The sequence below is a fragment of the Solanum verrucosum genome, unplaced genomic scaffold (genome assembly GCF_900185275.1).
Source record: "Solanum verrucosum unplaced genomic scaffold, falcon-dt-bn FXZP01000654.1, whole genome shotgun sequence".
NCBI classification, from domain to species: Eukaryota; Viridiplantae; Streptophyta; class Magnoliopsida; order Solanales; family Solanaceae; genus Solanum; species Solanum verrucosum.
Window position 1 is genome coordinate 62859 of NW_026020450.1, and position 17214 is coordinate 80072.

At 35.3% G+C, this 17214-nt stretch overlaps 1 protein-coding gene across 2 annotated transcripts; it reads left to right on the top strand.

Moving 5' to 3' along the window:
• Positions 1-258: 258 nt before the first annotated feature.
• On the top strand, positions 259-16694 carry LOC125808596 (uncharacterized). Of its 2 annotated transcripts, XM_049488273.1 has the most exons (25): positions 259-605; positions 1763-1834; positions 2272-2315; positions 2408-2519; positions 2638-2709; positions 3148-3210; positions 3821-3898; positions 3984-4076; positions 4264-4383; positions 5606-5692; positions 7387-7596; positions 7676-7723; positions 8313-8561; positions 9809-9915; positions 11309-11553; positions 11823-11891; positions 11984-12048; positions 12891-13060; positions 13161-13239; positions 14719-14974; positions 15277-15322; positions 15514-15622; positions 16177-16239; positions 16422-16527; positions 16638-16694. In XM_049488273.1, the coding sequence occupies exons 1-24, from the start codon at positions 282-284 to the stop codon at positions 16500-16502; spliced, it is 2862 nt and encodes a 953-aa protein (XP_049344230.1). In that variant the 5' UTR covers positions 259-281; the 3' UTR covers positions 16503-16527; positions 16638-16694. The 2 variants fall into 2 exon arrangements, with proteins under 2 accessions (XP_049344230.1, XP_049344229.1); XM_049488272.1 differs by lacking the exon at positions 16638-16694 and having other exon boundaries at positions 16422-16609.
• The last annotated feature ends 520 nt before the right edge of the window (positions 16695-17214 follow it).

Sequence of the window (17214 nt, forward strand, 5' to 3'; positions counted from 1 at the left end):
ATCAAACTATTGGCGACAAAGATATTTTTGCATAGTTCAAAGAGTATTATAAATCTTTTTTTAAAAAATAAATAAATTATAAAAGACAGGTGTGTGACTGACGCTATTACTATATGTGTGCAAAATGGTGCTCCTACCTGCCGGCCCAAATAAAGAAACAAAACAATTCAGCTTTCTCTGTAACTGCCGTCCTGGCACCATTTCTTTTCATATTTATTAAGTACTACACTCATATCACACTCACTCTCTACTCGAACCTTCAATTCCCCCAAATCTCTTCAATGGCTTCTTCTATCTCAGTCAATTCCATTTCTACTTATTCCAAATATCTCCGTTGCAATAGAAATTACTGTTTGTCTGCCTCCGCAGCTTTAAGAGGAGCTATAAATTTCCCGGTGAAGTGTAGTAGTAGTAGTAATTTGAGCTGTGAAAGGAGTTGCAGATTTGGGATAGTTAGGGCTTCTTGTACCGAGGAGGTAGTGGATGATCATGCGTTTGATAACGTGGAGAGGAAGGTTTTGAGAGTGGGACTTATTTGTGGTGGACCGTCTGCTGAGCGAGGAATTTCATTGAACTCTGCTCGATCTGTGCTCGATAACATACAGGTGAAAAACCCGATATTCATCATGTTCTCTTACGTTCGAGCTTGATTCTTTTTCATGATCACCTACATTATAAATGAAAGGTGAGGTGGTGGCGAGAGTTGGAATCCAATCTTTACTGCTGTGAGAGCCTGTCATGCTTCCTTCTAGAGAGTCAATTTAACTAATATTTGAAGCTAAATAGAATAAAATTAATTTAATATTTTAAATTTAGATTCTCGAAAACTTTATAAGAAGTACTATATAAGTTGCAAATTTTTTCATATGAATATGATAAAATAATACATTTTAAAATGTTGGTTAAAGTTCATATAGTTGTACTTTTGACAAGGAAATATGACAAGTAAAAGCGAATGGAGGAAATATGTTGAAGTGTAAATATTTAAGTTGTTAGGGAGGAGAAACATTTATTTACATTTGCTATGTGTGAAGCCTCTTCATGTATTGACTCTCTTTCTCTTGATCAAACATATTCAAATTCTTTTTAAAAAATTAGTAGTTGCAAGACTTCAAAAGGATATCTCTGCCTACCCGTGTTGAATTGTGTGACCACCTCATCTAAAAGAATAGTTGTTTGTTAGGGAACACTATTATTTAGTTAATTATATTTTCATCGTGACCCTCACGGATGGGCTTGGGTTTCTTTCTTGATGAAGTACATGAAAATTCTTTTTGATAAATGGTGGCGGCGAGACTTAAATTGATGACCTATGCTTGCTCTAATGCCATGTTGAATTATGTGATCACATCATCTAAAAACTTATATTCTTTGACGAAGTGATCATACTCTTCAACATATAGTTGCAAAGCACTGGTAGTTCTTGGTCTGTACTAGTAGGAAGAACCAAAACTTACAATGGCTCTCTATTCTGTAGAGAGCTTATGAATTCCACCTATTTTGGCCTTTCCATTTACATCTTTTGAATGAGTTTTGCACTTTGTTTCAGATGGATGATTTTGTTGATTAGTTGAGTGTTATTGGGCTGCCACAAGTTATGCATTAGAAGATGTGATCTAGTACTTCATTTCCTTCTGTTGGTTGTTGCTAAGAAATGAGAGTGTTATGTTTTACTAATGTAATGATTCCGTGTGTATTATCTGTATTAAGGAAGAATATTCGTCTTTCAATCTGTGATTTATTCTTTCCAGTGCTTGAGCAGGGGGACGATTTGCATGTTAGCTGCTATTACATTGATAGCAACCTCAATGCCTTTGCCATATCCACTGCCCAGGTCTGTTGTCCAAACCTTGTCTAATTATGCACCATTTAAACTTTTTGGTATTTTCTGTTCCGCTTGCTACATGTTACTGTAATAATTGATCACCTATATTAAGGGGTATTATCAAGCACATAAGAAAGCTCTTCATCAAGATCTTCTATAAGCCAATCGTTCCTTTTCTTCTTTTCCATTCAATTTAATCCAAGAACTGGCTCATAACCCGTAAATTTAAATTGGGCTTAAACCTCAGAGGATATTAATTTCTGCTTTCTCATTCTGCAACGTGAATCTTGGCCATTGGCTTGGCACAATATGCATTTTGGAAGACCAGTACTCAGACTAAATTTTATTCACTTATTGATGGTTTTTTATCAGCTTCTTCTAGGCACTAGGCATCTTCTTTGTCTTTTGTGGTTTGACTGTTTATTCTTGTTAAATTTCACTTATAGGTATACTCAAATACTCCTGCTGACTTTGATTTCAAACTTGAGAGGTTAGTTTTCACAGCTTAAAATCTGGGCTTATTATAGGGTAAATTCTTCCCTGCTTGTTATAGTTGAAAATTTTCTCATATTGTGTTTGCAGCCTTGCCCAAGGCTTCCGGTCATTATCTGACTTCACAGAACACCTTGCGTCTTCGGTGGACATAGTTTTTCCTGTTATACATGGTCGTTTTGGTGAAGATGGTGGCATTCAGGTTTTTTTATACCAAAAAAACTCAAGAAATTTCACTCATACTAATTGTCTTCTGAGTTTGAAAGCTTAGAACGACTTCCTTTTCTTCTGTTTTACATGTGTCTTGATGCATTTTTCAGGAGCTATTGGAACGATCAAATATTCCATTTGTTGGAACAGGGTCCACTCAATGTCAAAAGGCATTTGATAAAGTAAAATACCTATTGCATCAACTTTACTTTGGTTTTTGATCTGGCATGTACTGCTTTTATCAGTTGAGGAAACTAGAATATATGTATTACTTAGTTACTAGTGTCAAAAAGAATATATGTATTGCTTAGACTAGACATGGTATTTGATTGAAAAAAGAAACCTTTAATCTCGAAAATAACTTTTTATTTCATTTAAAAAATTTCGATTGTACTTCAACTCTAGTAATCCTTAATTTGAACTGTAATTCTTTTCCAAAACCTTTGATCTTCATATTGATATTTTACTTGATTTATGACTGTGTTAATATATTGATTATGTCAGAAAGAAATTGCCTAGGTTCTTCCATGGTGCAACAGGCTGCTGTCTGTAATGCATTATGCCTCCAAACTGCTCTTTGATTAATAAATGATATTGGTTTTCTTCCAAATTCTGAACAGTATGATGCATCCCTGGAGCTTGACAGACAAGGTTTCGTGACTGTACCTAATTTTCTCATACAGGTGTGATTTGTGTTCATTTGTTCCGTAAATTTCTTTAATTCTGCTTTGACTTTCTCTATTCATGTGCTTTCTTCTACTTGGAAGTTTCCATATGCCAGGCATATGTTACTACTGTTGGTAATGGTCTTCCAGTTTATTTGTTTTTCTCTTCTTGTTTCTGACTTTCTGTCTTCAAACTTTGTTAAGTTTGACTTCCATATCATATTTCTTAGAAACAGGCTTGAGCTTGCTCACCTGATCTAGCTGAGCTTGACTATTCACAGCTCAGCTTGTTTCCGTCTCCCCTTGACAATGATTTCATAGTTTATCTTTATATTATGTTGAAACTGGAAAAATGTTCCTTTTGCTTCTCTAATTATCCAAAAAAGAGAAGTACCTTTTGCTTCTCTATTCATCTGTTCTTGGCTGACTGCCGCTTTGTCTTGTTCCTGGTTGGTTCTCTTCTCACTCTACTGTACCTGGGCTTTCCCTTGTTGGCTTTCTAGCCAATGTAACCTACCAAGAAATCTGTTTTCTTAAACTATCATGCTGGAAATTGGATTTTTTATACACCCAAGGAGCAGAATTGTATGACTTCACAAAATTAACTGTGGTTTGGTCCTGATTTTAGGGAAATGAAACGGATGAATCTGGACTGTCAAAGTGGTTTGAGAAAAATCTACTGGATATTAAGTCGGGAAAAGTGGTGGTAAGCATTCAATGGAACATTCATTTTGGTTTTCTGCAGCACTCTTGATCCATTATTTACATTTATGACCCACACAATATTGCAGGTAAAGCCAACAAGAGCAGGATCTAGCATTGGAGTTAGTGTTGCCTATGGTGTCTCTGATTCTCTGACAAAAGCTAACGGAGTTATTTCTGAGGTAATAGTTTTCTTCTCCACGTCATTCTTCTTTAGTTTTACTTTGTCATAACTTATACTACACCTCTTGCATAGTGTTGGTTTGATAGTGTATATGATATTGGAAATTTAAGTCCTTTATATACCTTTTTGCAGTTTGTATTCAGGTATATATTCAATCAATAAACCATTTTTCGTTACTTTGGCAGGGGATAGATGACAAAGTCCTTATTGAGATTTTCCTTGAAGGAGGCAGTGAATTTACAGCAATTGTCCTTGATGTAGGTTCTGGTTTTAATTGCCAGCCTGTTGTATTATTGCCAACAGAGGTATATAGATACTTTATTCTCTTTTGGTATTAAGTTTATTAAGAGGTTTATAATTCTCAAAAATAACACCGAAAGCATATTGTGTGTCGGTTTGAACTGTATGAGTACAATGACTGTAGATTTTCATTGTGCTGGGGTGTTAAAATTGCAGAGATATCAGATAAATAAATCCAAGAATTAAGAATTTCGAACATTGCTTCCAGTTTAAAGTGCTATTTTGTCTGTTGACATTGATATTTGAAATGCTATAAATGATGGGCACCAGTTTAATCTATTATATAAGCATTGCATAGGAAGATACTCTTAAATGCTTTCTATATATGTAAGTTTATCATGCCTTTTCACGTAGTTCTCGATTACAGGCAGAAGTTGACACATAATCTTGCATTTGTATGATCGAGAGCCAAATTTCCATCCAACAATTTTTATAAGGGTGACAATTATCATTAAGAAAAGTGATATTCTTTGGTTTCTCTTTTTTTTTTTTTTTAATAAAAAAGTGGTACTCTTTGGTGGTCCATTATTGAGCTTAAGTAGTTGAATTTTGATTTAGCTCTACAATTGTGCAAAGGGCATCGGCCCTCTTGGATCTAGTAGGAGCAGGAGTAGGTAAGTTAGTATTGATCCGGTGAAGAAAAGAGAATTTCTAGTACTTATAGTGGTTCATCATGTATTTGGTGCGGAACAGTTAGTAGTGCCACATTTAGGCAGTGTTAGTGCAGAGTTACTGACATTCTGCTGCAGCTTGCTTTTGTGGGGCTATGCTAGTACTTGGAGGACTTGAACTTCATTAAGTTTTCTTGGAGCATCGAGGATGTTACTTTTTTTGGCAGTTCCCTAATTACTTGTTAAAGTTTCTCATGTACAGAGTGTCCAGTGCTGAAAAGTTTATCCATACAAAATGTGATTATTGGGAATCAATTTGTTAAAACTGCTGTTCTGTTATTAAATCTGCAAGGAGTGACAATGCTATTTACTGTCATCATGGTTGATGTTTTACTTCATGTCACATCACACCAGTTATGGATCTCTTGTAAATGAGGATTCTGTAGGTCAATGGGAAGATCTTTATGTTTGATTATTGTTAATGGAAGAGTTGAAAGAGAGTATTTTCTTTCTGCCTTCAGCTCGCAAGTTTTCCAATCAAATGGGCTCACTAGCTAAAGCAATGAATTTCTCAACTTTCTTAATGCTCTACATGTTTAATTTCCACCATGTTCAGGTGGAGCTTCAGTCACATGGCACTGTTGATGTTAGCGAGAAAGATGCAATATTTAACTATCGAAGGAAGTATCTCCCTACTCGACAGGTAGTATAAATATTTCTGAAATGTGCACATGAAACTCTAGGGACCTGTATTTTTTTTTTAATTTCTTTTTTATTTGTAAGCATAACGACGACATCCTTTATGTGATAGATAATAGCTTGGCATTGAAAGCATAGTTAAGTAATTATGTTTCATATCTCGTGTTCATTCATTTCATTTTCCATTGTTATGGTTTTTTCTGCCCTATATAAACACAAATTTTACTAGGTTTTTTTTTTTGAGAATGGTAACATACCCCCTCAAAATTGGGAGTCACCCTTACTTACAAAAGTGAGCACATAAAGAGTTCTCCTATTCCTTTGTCAACACAAGGAATCTAAGACATCAAAAATAGAGACATGATCTTCCAAAGAGTTAATATCTTAAGGTTACTGAACTATGAGAAATTATCTAAAAAAGTCATTGAACTTTATTTGTATCAATAAATTCACCCAACTTAAGACTTTTATCTTCAAAAATCACTCAACTAAATTTATCATTAAAATAAATTTAACATGACAAATTAATTTTTTTTCTTATGCCATTTAATCATGGACCCCACAAAAAATATATTGTGACATATAAATGTTTGAAATAACCACAAAAAATTACAAAAATAATATCTATACTTTGCTATGGTTTCTAATCTTCTTCTTCTGAACCTCAACAATCTCTCTTATAAGTACAAGATGGTCCAGCAGTTCCAATACTTACAACTTCACCAACACCTTGAGCAGCCAGACATTAGTTTTAATAGCTATTACTGGTTCTTCATTTGGTTCCTTGTGAACAAAAAGATAAGAAATAAAGACCTTGGCAGAGAAAACGTTTTCAGATTGTATTACTTTTAAAGTAAAATTATTACCTGAGTTATGGTCGACTGATATACCAAATTTAATTTTTGGTGATTATCGTTTCACGTATCCGGGTGATAATCACAGTCATTTGAAGCTTCATTAGTTGGAAATATAATTTATTTTGTCATATCAAATTTATTTTGATGGTAAATATAGTAGAGTGATTTATTTTGTCATGTCAATGACTTTTCTAGATAATTTCTTATAATTCAGTAACCTTTTAAGATATTAACTCTCTTTCAAATACATCCCTTTACACCAAAAGTTAAGAAGTGCTAGACATTTCATTTTCAATTTCTGCATACTTCTATACTTATCTTCAAAACATCTCTGGTTCCTTTCCTCCCAAATTGTCCACCAGATACAAGCTGGGACAATCTTCCATCTTTCTTTCTGACTTGATAGATGTCCTTCACTCCAGCATACTAGCATCTCTGTGATACCTCTTGTCATAACCCATAGAAGTCCTCAGAGCAGTAAATATTTTCCATAGTTGTAAAGTCGCCTTACAGTGCAAAAAAAGAAAGAAAGATGAATTGTTGTCTCTGGCTCACATCCACACAGATAGCAATTAGAACACAATTGAAATTCTCTCTCAGAGAGTCTCTCATGTGTTAGGACTACCCCTCTTGCCAGTGGCCAAGTGAAGAAGGCCATTTTGTGTGGTACTTTGACAAATATGGAATGATTGATGATACGGAGGTCCTATGCTTTTGTTTATTTTTTATGGCATGCTTTTCTGATTTAAGCCTCTATTCATGGTCCTAAATTCAAAGCTTAAACTGTACTTATAAATTCTTCTTGCTTATATTAATCTAAACAGCCAGGCAAATATTGCAGGTTGCTTATCACACTCCACCTAGATTCTCTATGGACGTGATTTCAAAGATCCGTGAAGGAGCATCATTACTATTTCAGCGACTTGGCTTGCGTGATTTTGCTAGAATTGATGGTTGGGTTTTGCCGCCTTCTTCAAAAGCTTCCACCTCTGCAGGAAACAAATTTGGAAGGACTGATTCTGGCACAGTAATATTCACTGATATTAACTTGGTGAGACAGCTTACTGACCCTTCCTGTATTTTTTCATCAGTATTTTTGCTTGAACTGTATTGTACATTCTTCTGCCCAGATCAGTGGAATGGAGCAAACAAGTTTCTTATTTCAGCAAGCATCAAAGGTACTCTTAATGCTGGTTCTTGGTTTATTGCAGAATAACACAAGGTGAAATTTTCCAGTCTGCTTCAGTATAGGCCCATCGATATGTAAATCTTGTGGTGTCATTTTGTTTGTAGTTAAGAAAGTTTACATGCTGTAAGTGTCCCCCTTCCTCGATCCCTATCCCATCGGTGCTGAATCCCAAAGAAGAAAGTCCATTTGGCATGAATTTCCCTTAACTCAAGAAGAAATCCATTTGACAGAAATTGTGTATATCATAGCTTGAATAAAAAGAAAGTAATATGTAGTTATTAGGCTTCATCTGGAACAAATCTCGACTATCTTACATATGGAAGTTCTGATTTGTGAACAATATCATATCCTTTCCCCCAATCAAACATTCAAACACTTGAAGAATCCTTAAAAAGAAAAGCAGGGGATGATAGCATTCCCTGTATAAGAGAATTGGTGGATTTATGCAGTCAATTTGAGTAGCATGATATTTACCAGTAGCACAACTTCTAATGAAGATATTTTACATGTTGTATTCTATAAAATAGCTAGTGACAGTCTTGTTGAATCTGATGACTTTGTGCATCTTTCCGTGTCAGGTTGGATTTTCACACTCAAATATTCTCCGGACCATCATCCAGCATGCTTGCTTGCGGTTTCCAGATCTTTTGTCACATAATATCATATCACGTCCGTCGAGAAGGAGATCAAAATCTTCATCAGTAACAGAAGAGTTTATTAAACAACATAAGAAAGTGTACGTCATCTTTGGTGGTGACACCTCTGAACGCCAAGTATCTCTTATGAGTGGAACCAATGTTTGGCTGAATCTAAGAGCATCTGATGATGTAAGTTTTCGTGTCTACCAGATTAATGAATCTTATATTCTGAACGTAAGTACTGTGACTCAGGGACAGATTCCTTTTTCTTTTTGATTTTTTGTTTCGGTAATCCATAAAAACAACCATTGACTATTGGAATGAAATGGGTTTGAATAGTGTGGATTGATGTAAAGGATTCATATAGTCAACCCAACTGGTTTGGGATTGAGGCATACAGTCTGGTAATCTTTTCTTCTACCCCACTCTCCCCTCTGTTGAAGGGAAATGTGGGTGTCCCACTTTTCTCTCTGGTGACTAAAGGCTCCAGCCATTATGGAGGGTTTCAACTAGAGCAATCCTCACATGTTGCCTCAGAGACCGATTCTTCAGTTTGTCTAGTATTATTGATTGCTGAAAGGCTAATCTTATGGAGGCAAATGAAACTACCAGAAGCTTTGGAAATTATCTTATTTTAAGTGATGAATTAGGAGTTGATTATTTCAATTAGTCCTCATTCATGGCTTCCTTTACTAAATTTAGGTCAATCCTCTTGCTCCAGTGCTGCTGAAATTCCAAGCATTCCTATCTTGATTTAATTTTTTGAATTGGGGGAAACTAAGTGCTAGAATTTCACATTCAAAATCATGCCCTAGTGTCTTATGCATTACAGAACTCAAAACCTTCTTTATATTGGATGGTTTGGTGTTCTGATAAACCCTGCCGTTTTCAAGCAGTGTTCAATCAATTACGTATTAAAATATTTGATTTTGGTCTGAGCCCTGAGGTTATTGACAAAGAAGATGTGTCTAAGACACTTCATTTATTTTTATCCAAGTCCTTTTTTTGGGTTCTCAGCTTGTGTTTTACACAGGCACGGGAAATGACATGTTTGTTTCTAGTTCAGCAATATGTTTCAGAAGATAGTGACATAAGTTTGACTATAAAATTCTGTTAATGTTTCACCTGTCTATGGTTCCTGTCTATGCCGGAACTTTAATCTGTTCCTTCCAGAGGAAATCCAAATGTAAAATTGGTTGCCATCATTTCTTACATGGTATTATATCAATGACCAGATGTGTCAAATTAGAAGGAAATGATGGAAAAGATCTCTTGCCTTCCGTAATAGTTAGTACGAGAGTGCAACTGCCTTGGTTTCTTGTTCGACAAATGTTGCTTTCTCTCACTTCTTTAGCAGTTTATTTTGTAATATTTTTTTCAGACGTTCCCAAATTTATCCTGCCAATATTATGATGTTGGAATCTTGCTGTCTGCAGCTTGAGGTGACGCCGTGCTTGCTTGCCCCTGCAATGAGTTATACTGATGTTTCAGACTCTGCTAAGCAGGAAGTAGATGAGAAGTTTAAGACAGTATGGACATTGCCGTAAGTATATTGCAACTGCAGTAGACTACGGGGTCGTTTGGTTTGAAAATGAGTTATAATGGGATAAGTTATGTTGGGATAAGTTATGTTGGGATTAGTTAAGATGGGATAAGTTGTGTTGGAATTATTTTTTATTGAGTGTTTGGTTTGTTGTATTCAAAATAATAAATTTTAAGAACAATTTATTTGTTTACAAAAATGCCCTTCATTAATGTAAAAAGTGATATAACAAAAGGGTTGAAAAAGACATTTTTGTCATTTACCTATTTTATCCCGGGATAAGTTATCCCGGGATTACTATACCACCCAAGGAGAGGGATAACTTATCCCGGTACTAATTATTAATCCCGGGATAAGTTACCCCGAACTTGCCAACCAAACAACAAAATAAGCGGTACTATAATTTAATCCCGGGACTATTTGTTATTATACCTCACACCAAACGAGCCCTACAAGTATTGTGTATCTTATGTCCTACTTTACTCATTCTTTTTACTTTTCTTGTCGCAACTGCCAGATAAACTTCTTTGTACTAGAATCCAACTTAGTTCATGCTATGGCAATTTAATAGTCCTGTACAAATTTCAACGCAATTCTATAATTCTTAAACTCTCTTCTTCTTGTACATTTATCTTCTAAAATAGAGCCTCATATTTTTATTTGTAAGAGTTTTTAAGGTGAATGTGATTTAATAGAAAACTTGTGTCCATCCAAAACCTGTTCTATCCTCTCTTTCCAAATTATCCACATCACTGCTTGAGGAATGTCCACATCACTGTTGCTTGAATGATTCTTGAAGACCCTGTCACTGTTTTTCCTTCTACCTTGACGCCATTTCATCAGTTTCTTGGAATTTACCCAGCTAAATCCTTCTTATGTTAGCATTACGTACTAAAGTTCTGCTACTTGCAAAACAACAGGTCATCCACTTCTTCTGCTGCATATTTACTCATGAAACACTACCTGTATGCAAATGCTTCCTCATTCTTACATTTCTGCCATAATAATTACTCTCTTGCTGCAGCCAACCAAAATCAGTAAATTATGGTACTACTTTGGGCTTTTACGGCACCCAGATAGCCCCACCTGAAATTCCTTCCTCTTTTGAGAAATGTGTCATAATGGACTTGATGGAGAATTTCCATTATACCTATCTTCTTTAGATGCTTCTTCCTGTGTACACTGTTGAATCTTGTTAGATTTAGTCCATGAGCTACAAACGAGGGGATAAACACGATTAGACATAAAAGTATTGCTTCATGTGGTGATTTCTGAATCTTGTTGGAGCATAACCTGGAGGAAAATATTTGAGATAGTTTGGATGTAAGGTTGTGATCCTCCTAGTTTTGAATATTATCTTAGTGCATGTCAAACCCTTTTCCTTGGTGTACAGTTATTCCCTTTTGCTGAGACATACTACAGAAGAAGTCCTTGATGCGTGTCTAGAAGCAATTGAACCCAATCGGGCAGCTCTGACATCTCACTTGCGGAACCAGGTCATGGATGATCTCACGAGAGGTCTGAGAAATCACAGTTGGTTCAACGGGTTTGATATATCAGATGAATTACCGAAGAAATTTTCCCTAGAGCAGTGGGTCAAGCTAGCTAAGGAATCTCAGGCGACTGTTTTCATTGCAGGTCAGTAGATGTATACATGCTTATAACTTTTCGGCAACTGTTAAAACCGTGTTAGTATGTGCCTTCTTTTACATATTTATTTTTGCTTCAGTAATCTGCTATGAAGTAAGTAGATAAAACAAAGTGGCGTATGAATTCAGCTATGTATTCATCCTCATGAGAAAAGAATAGCCTATTTCCATTCTATAACACTTATCAACTTTTGTTAGATGTTATCATTTAATTTCTGAAAGTAATGATGACAATTGTGTTACTATGGCCGTTGACAGTGCATGGAGGCATTGGAGAAGATGGCACACTTCAATCTTTACTAGAGGCGGAAGGGGTTCCCTATACAGGTATGTATTGAATGGTATTTGAAAGAAAGGAGTACAAGCCAACTAATAATCACTAAACTGTAGCTGCTTTCTTGCCCTTCTTATAATGGAAGGTCCTGGCGCCATGGCTTCAAAAACATGTATGGACAAAGTTGCAACCTCTCTTACTCTACAACATGTGAGTTGATATCCTTTCTTTCTTCATCCCTCGCATTATTCCCAGTATGAATGGAATCAAACATCAATTAGTCTATTGTGATTAAAAGAGTTCAGTTAATGTTGCATTATTAGCTGCAACACAAGCATGTCATTGCCACAGTCGAGATATATTTAAGCGCAGCATAACTTATGCATAGGCACATTAATAGAACTTTCTCCCTTTTTATAACCTGCACAAGTATTTCAATTAAGCTATTGTTTCTAAAGATTGACATTGTTGTTCATACAAAAGTTTGTTTTGGTGATGACGTACTAAAAGCAATTGAACTTACATTATGGAACTTTTGCCTCAACCATGTTTTGATTAGTTTAGTAAGATTCAGAGATAGGTGCTTAGATAGCGGCCATTAAAAGCTGGACTATGATGATTTTTGTTTAATTCATGGATCAGTTGACCTGATTTGCTACTCATTGCATGTCCTATATTTTAGTGAAAGAATGACCTTCTATAGTTGAGATATGCACAATTGAACAATTGCGAAGTAGTATATGAATACCAGTTTACCAATATTAGATCCCAACTGCAACATACATAAAAAGGTTACCTACATTTCGTGAAGGAATGCTTATATGGGGGTGGGGATTTGGGGTGTGTGTGTGTGTGTGGTTGAAACCAATACTTAAAAACCAAGGGCCTCGCTACTTTGGCTAAGGTTCATTCTTGAGTTATTTCAAATTAATTTGAAACTTCTTTTCGCGTGGACTTCATCTGCAAGTTATAAATATAGTCAACAAACTGAGTTTGCATGAACACCTATAAATGTCTATTCCTTGACAAGCATAAAAATTCTCTTTGGATAGCTGACCGACTTTGGAGTCCTTACAATAAATAAAGATGTGAAGAAGAAAGAGGATCTGCTGAAAATGTCCATATCTGATCTCTGGCTTGACTTGAAGTCAAAACTTCACTGTGACACTTTATGCGTAAAACCGGCCAGAGATGGTTGCTCAACTGGTGTGGCCAGATTGTGGTATGATTTTGTTCCTCTTCAATTTTGTTCTACTTAAATAATATTGGATGCAACTCTTAGAAAAATGCTTCTTGTTAACTTGACACTCTGCCTTATGCAGCTGTGAGGGGGACCTTGCCTTCTACGTAAATGCATTGCAAGATTGCCTACCTCGTATTCCTCCTAACAGCCTGTCAAAGGTATATGTGACTTCTCTGTAATTGCTCCTCATCTGCAAAGCTTTTTCTCCCAATCATGGGCAGTATTTTATTTACTCCCAAGCATAGTAATCGTAGTTCCGTTTGTTCATCAGTTTGATCAATAGGACCGTGCTTGCTTTCATTTTTTTTAGCTGTAAACCCACAGGTTTGCCATGTGCTTTTCCCTTTATTCTGCATCGTTTGTTGTATAAGTGCTTTCATGATATATATAAGCAGCTGTAAGTATCGTAAAATGAGAACATGCTTAAGAGATTGGTATCGCCTATCTAAGTAGGTAAACACAAAACATACAGTATAAGCCTGTAGTAGAAAAGTCAAAAAACTTTTATACAATTTAATTGTGTAGTGTGTACAGCATGTAGAAAACCGTGTGACTCATCAATACAATATTTGATTTACGCGGTCCGCATGCTGGTTCATACAATTCGCCGCCCGCTCTTGTTTTTGTAATAACTTGTCTTGAGTTCAATCAAATGCTGATGGAAAAGAACCATAACTATGTCACCTTATTTCTAATAGATTGACCCTATAGCATATCTAAATTATAAGAAATCCTATAGATGCTACAATAGCAGAAATTGCACCCCGCAAATTTCTATTTGTTCGATTATGTAAATAAATTGCAAATACAATCAAAGTAATAAATGGCCAAGTTTCTTTGGGGTCCCAATTCCAATACGACCCCCACACTTTATTAGCCCATACCGCTCCTGAAAGGATTCCCATGGTTTAAAAAGTATATTCTTAAATTACAACTTTTGACCATTAGTATAAAACTAAAAAAGTTGATTATAAGACAACTTTGAGCAGTTACATCCTTGTTGCTCGATGTATAATGAGATTTTAGACTTTACACATATTTGTGGCTCTAAATTTTCCATAAACTACTGTCATCAAGGAGACTCGAAACAAGTTTTCAAGAAATTAGTCCTCTTGGCTATAGCAGCCAATATTGTTACCATATTTTTGTTTTTCGATTTTCGAGCTTTTTTGTTTCCCAATTGTTTTGCAAACTTCTCCTACTACCGGTTATTCTTCTCGTGTGACAGCTTTATTGCTTGATTGTTTGTTTTTTATATTTTGACGTAACCATGAGAATTACACTTTTTCCTAGAATAATTTTCACTTTTTCGAACTCATGTTTGGTTATAAGATTTATCCAACTTGGAGTTGGATTTGAAAATTGGGAAAATGCTCCAAACCTGTTTTCCCACTCCATCTTCATGACTTCCAAATAAAATGCTCTCCTCTCTCCTTTGCAAAAAGTATAACCAAACACTACTCCATCTTCATAAATTCCAAATAAAGTGAAAAATATTTGAAATTTTTGGCCAAACGCCTACTTAATTCTCAGTCAATTACCAATCTCTAATACTTATTTCTTTTAACACCGAATAAAATGATTTCAGGATACCTTAAAACTATTGTATCATATATTTCTCTTGGTATCTGATGCAGGCACATGGAATGATTGAGATGCCAAACCCTCCCCCAGAGCTCTTAATATTCGAACCTTTTGTTGAGACTGATGACATAGTTGTTGCATCCAAATCCCGAAATGAGAATGTGCACAATTTGCTCTGGAAAGGGGATAGTAGATGGGTAGAGGTCACCGTAGGTGTTGTAGGAAAACGTGGATCAATGCGTTCATTGACTCCTAGTGTAACCGTGAAAGAATCTGGAGGCATATTATCTCTGGAGGAGAAATTCCAAGGTATCTCTTCATTATAATTTTTGTAGTGTAAGACATTATATCGCTTCCAGTGATTTGACCTTTCTCATTGTCTCATTTATGCATGCTCCAATATGTAACCACAGTTCTATGCTTGTAGTAAAAAAGAAAAGAAAAGATAAGCAGGTAGATGGTCTTGTCCCTAGTTATTCCTTAGCCATAGGTTCATTGAGTAGAGCTTATTGATCCTAGTTGAAACCATTATAATAATAAGCTTCATGGGGGCATACTGTGGTTTCTTTTTGTCAAATGATGACTAAGACATTACATGGTTCCGACTGCAGGTGGAACTGGCATCAATCTGACTCCACCACCACCTTCTATTATGAGGTTTGTTATGAAGATTCATCTTGTGGAAACTGTATTAGATATGACTACCAGATTTATATCAATATACATTTCTACTTAAAAGTAGTTATTTACTAAGCCAGAAATTGTTCTGTACAAGATGTACTTTTCTGTGTCTCAAGATTACCTACATATTGCTCACAATCACTTTATTTCTTTTCTTTCTCAATCAGTAGTGCCGCCTTGGAAAGGTGTAAAAAGCGTATTGAACTTATTGCAAACACTCTACAATTAGAAGGATTTTCGCGTATTGATGCATTTGTTCATGCTGACACTGGTGAGGTATGTTATTGCTGAGATTCTTTCAATTGATTGAACAGTAATGAAAGTGAATTTAATACTTCATAGTTAATAATATCATTAAGGAAATGTGTCTTTTCCAGCAAGTTGCAGTTCATGATGTGCCTCTTGAGATAATTGTGACACACTCATGTTAATTATACGAGTGCACAAAGAACCATGGTAAAGAGTTTACCATGTTGTTTAGAAGGCTGTAGTACTCTACTAAAATTTTCAAAGTATTCATCGTTTTTATACAAGATTAGTATAAGAGGTTGAATCACCTGTCCAAATTGGTCCTTTGCGGTTGAATTGGGATCAAAATATCATTTTAGAGGCAATTTATTGTCGAGTTAATTCAGTAGTAGAACTTGAGGAATCAGAACTTAATAAAAGGATTTCTGCAAACTCCAACACTTAACATGCCATACAGTTGATAGAGTCACTTTTACTGCAAATCAAACTAAAGTAAAATCAGGAAAGGAGGGGTATTCAGATAACCATTTGCAGATGTATTATAAGATCTAATTGGATGTATCGTTATTTTGCGGTCACAGGTACTGATTATAGAAGTGAATACAGTTCCAGGAATGACTCCTTCCACCGTCTTGATTCATCAGGTGATATATCTGCTTCTTCTTCAATGACCACATATATTTTCAATTTTGGACCAAGTTTATGCTATTTGTAATTATCAACAAAAGGACTATATGCAATGTCTTATATATAAAAAAAAGGTTCAGTAAGCAAATCGAATTAGTTAAACTTCAACGATTGACATTATCGTGTTTGTTGTATTTAGGCACTTTCAGAGCAACCTCCCCTGTATCCGCAGCAGTTCTTCCGCACGTTGCTTGATCTGGCATCAGAGAGATCTATGTGAATATAATTATATCAGAAGATTTCAGGTTGTTCATTTCTTTCTTTCTATCTGTTCTCCATCCATCATTTTCCTTCCTATGCTGTATGTTAATTCAAGACTTTGTAAAATGTTCTGGAAGAAGACTTGCCTTTTCAGGATCTTTGTTATCTACTAAGTGTACATGTTGAACTACTATAAATGCAGATCCCCTCTCAATAATTCTTGTTCCTATAAAGTGTGTCTATCAAACATAAATCGATTGGTGTGCAAGTTTAAGGGGCTGCATATGTACTACTGTTTACAGGCTATTTTGTAAACTAGATCACCCAAGAGCATTGGACTATAATTATCACCTACTTTTAATACAACTGTTCAACCTTTTGAAATTTCCATTAAATTGTTAATGCAATAAATGATGTTATTAATATAGGGTAACTTACGCAAATCTCACTAGTTTAGGAGTTAATTACTCCCTCCGTCCTACAATAGTTGTTCACTATACTAAAAATAGTTGTCCAACAATACTTGTTCAATTTAGAAAATCAAGAGATAATTTACCTTTTGTAACGATTTTACCCTTGCTATTAAATATTATTTATCATCTAACACATTTCTCAAAGCATTAAATTTAATAAAGTCAAAGGATAATATAGTAATATTACCTCTATTATTTATTGTTTCTTTAGGGGCGTGACAAGTCAATAGAGGACAATTATTATTGAACAGAGGGAGT

Excerpts from the sequence above, each read along its gene's own strand:
- LOC125808596 (XM_049488273.1), top strand. The coding sequence starts at position 282 with ATGGCTTCTTCTATCTCAGTCAATTCCATTTCTACTTATTCCAAATAT. Across the intron at positions 3,211-3,820 it reads TACCTAATTTTCTCATACAG|GGAAATGAAACGGATGAATC; the intron begins GTGTGATTTGTG and ends TCCTGATTTTAG. Across the intron at positions 12,049-12,890 it reads CCTCTCTTACTCTACAACAT|CTGACCGACTTTGGAGTCCT; the intron begins GTGAGTTGATAT and ends CTCTTTGGATAG.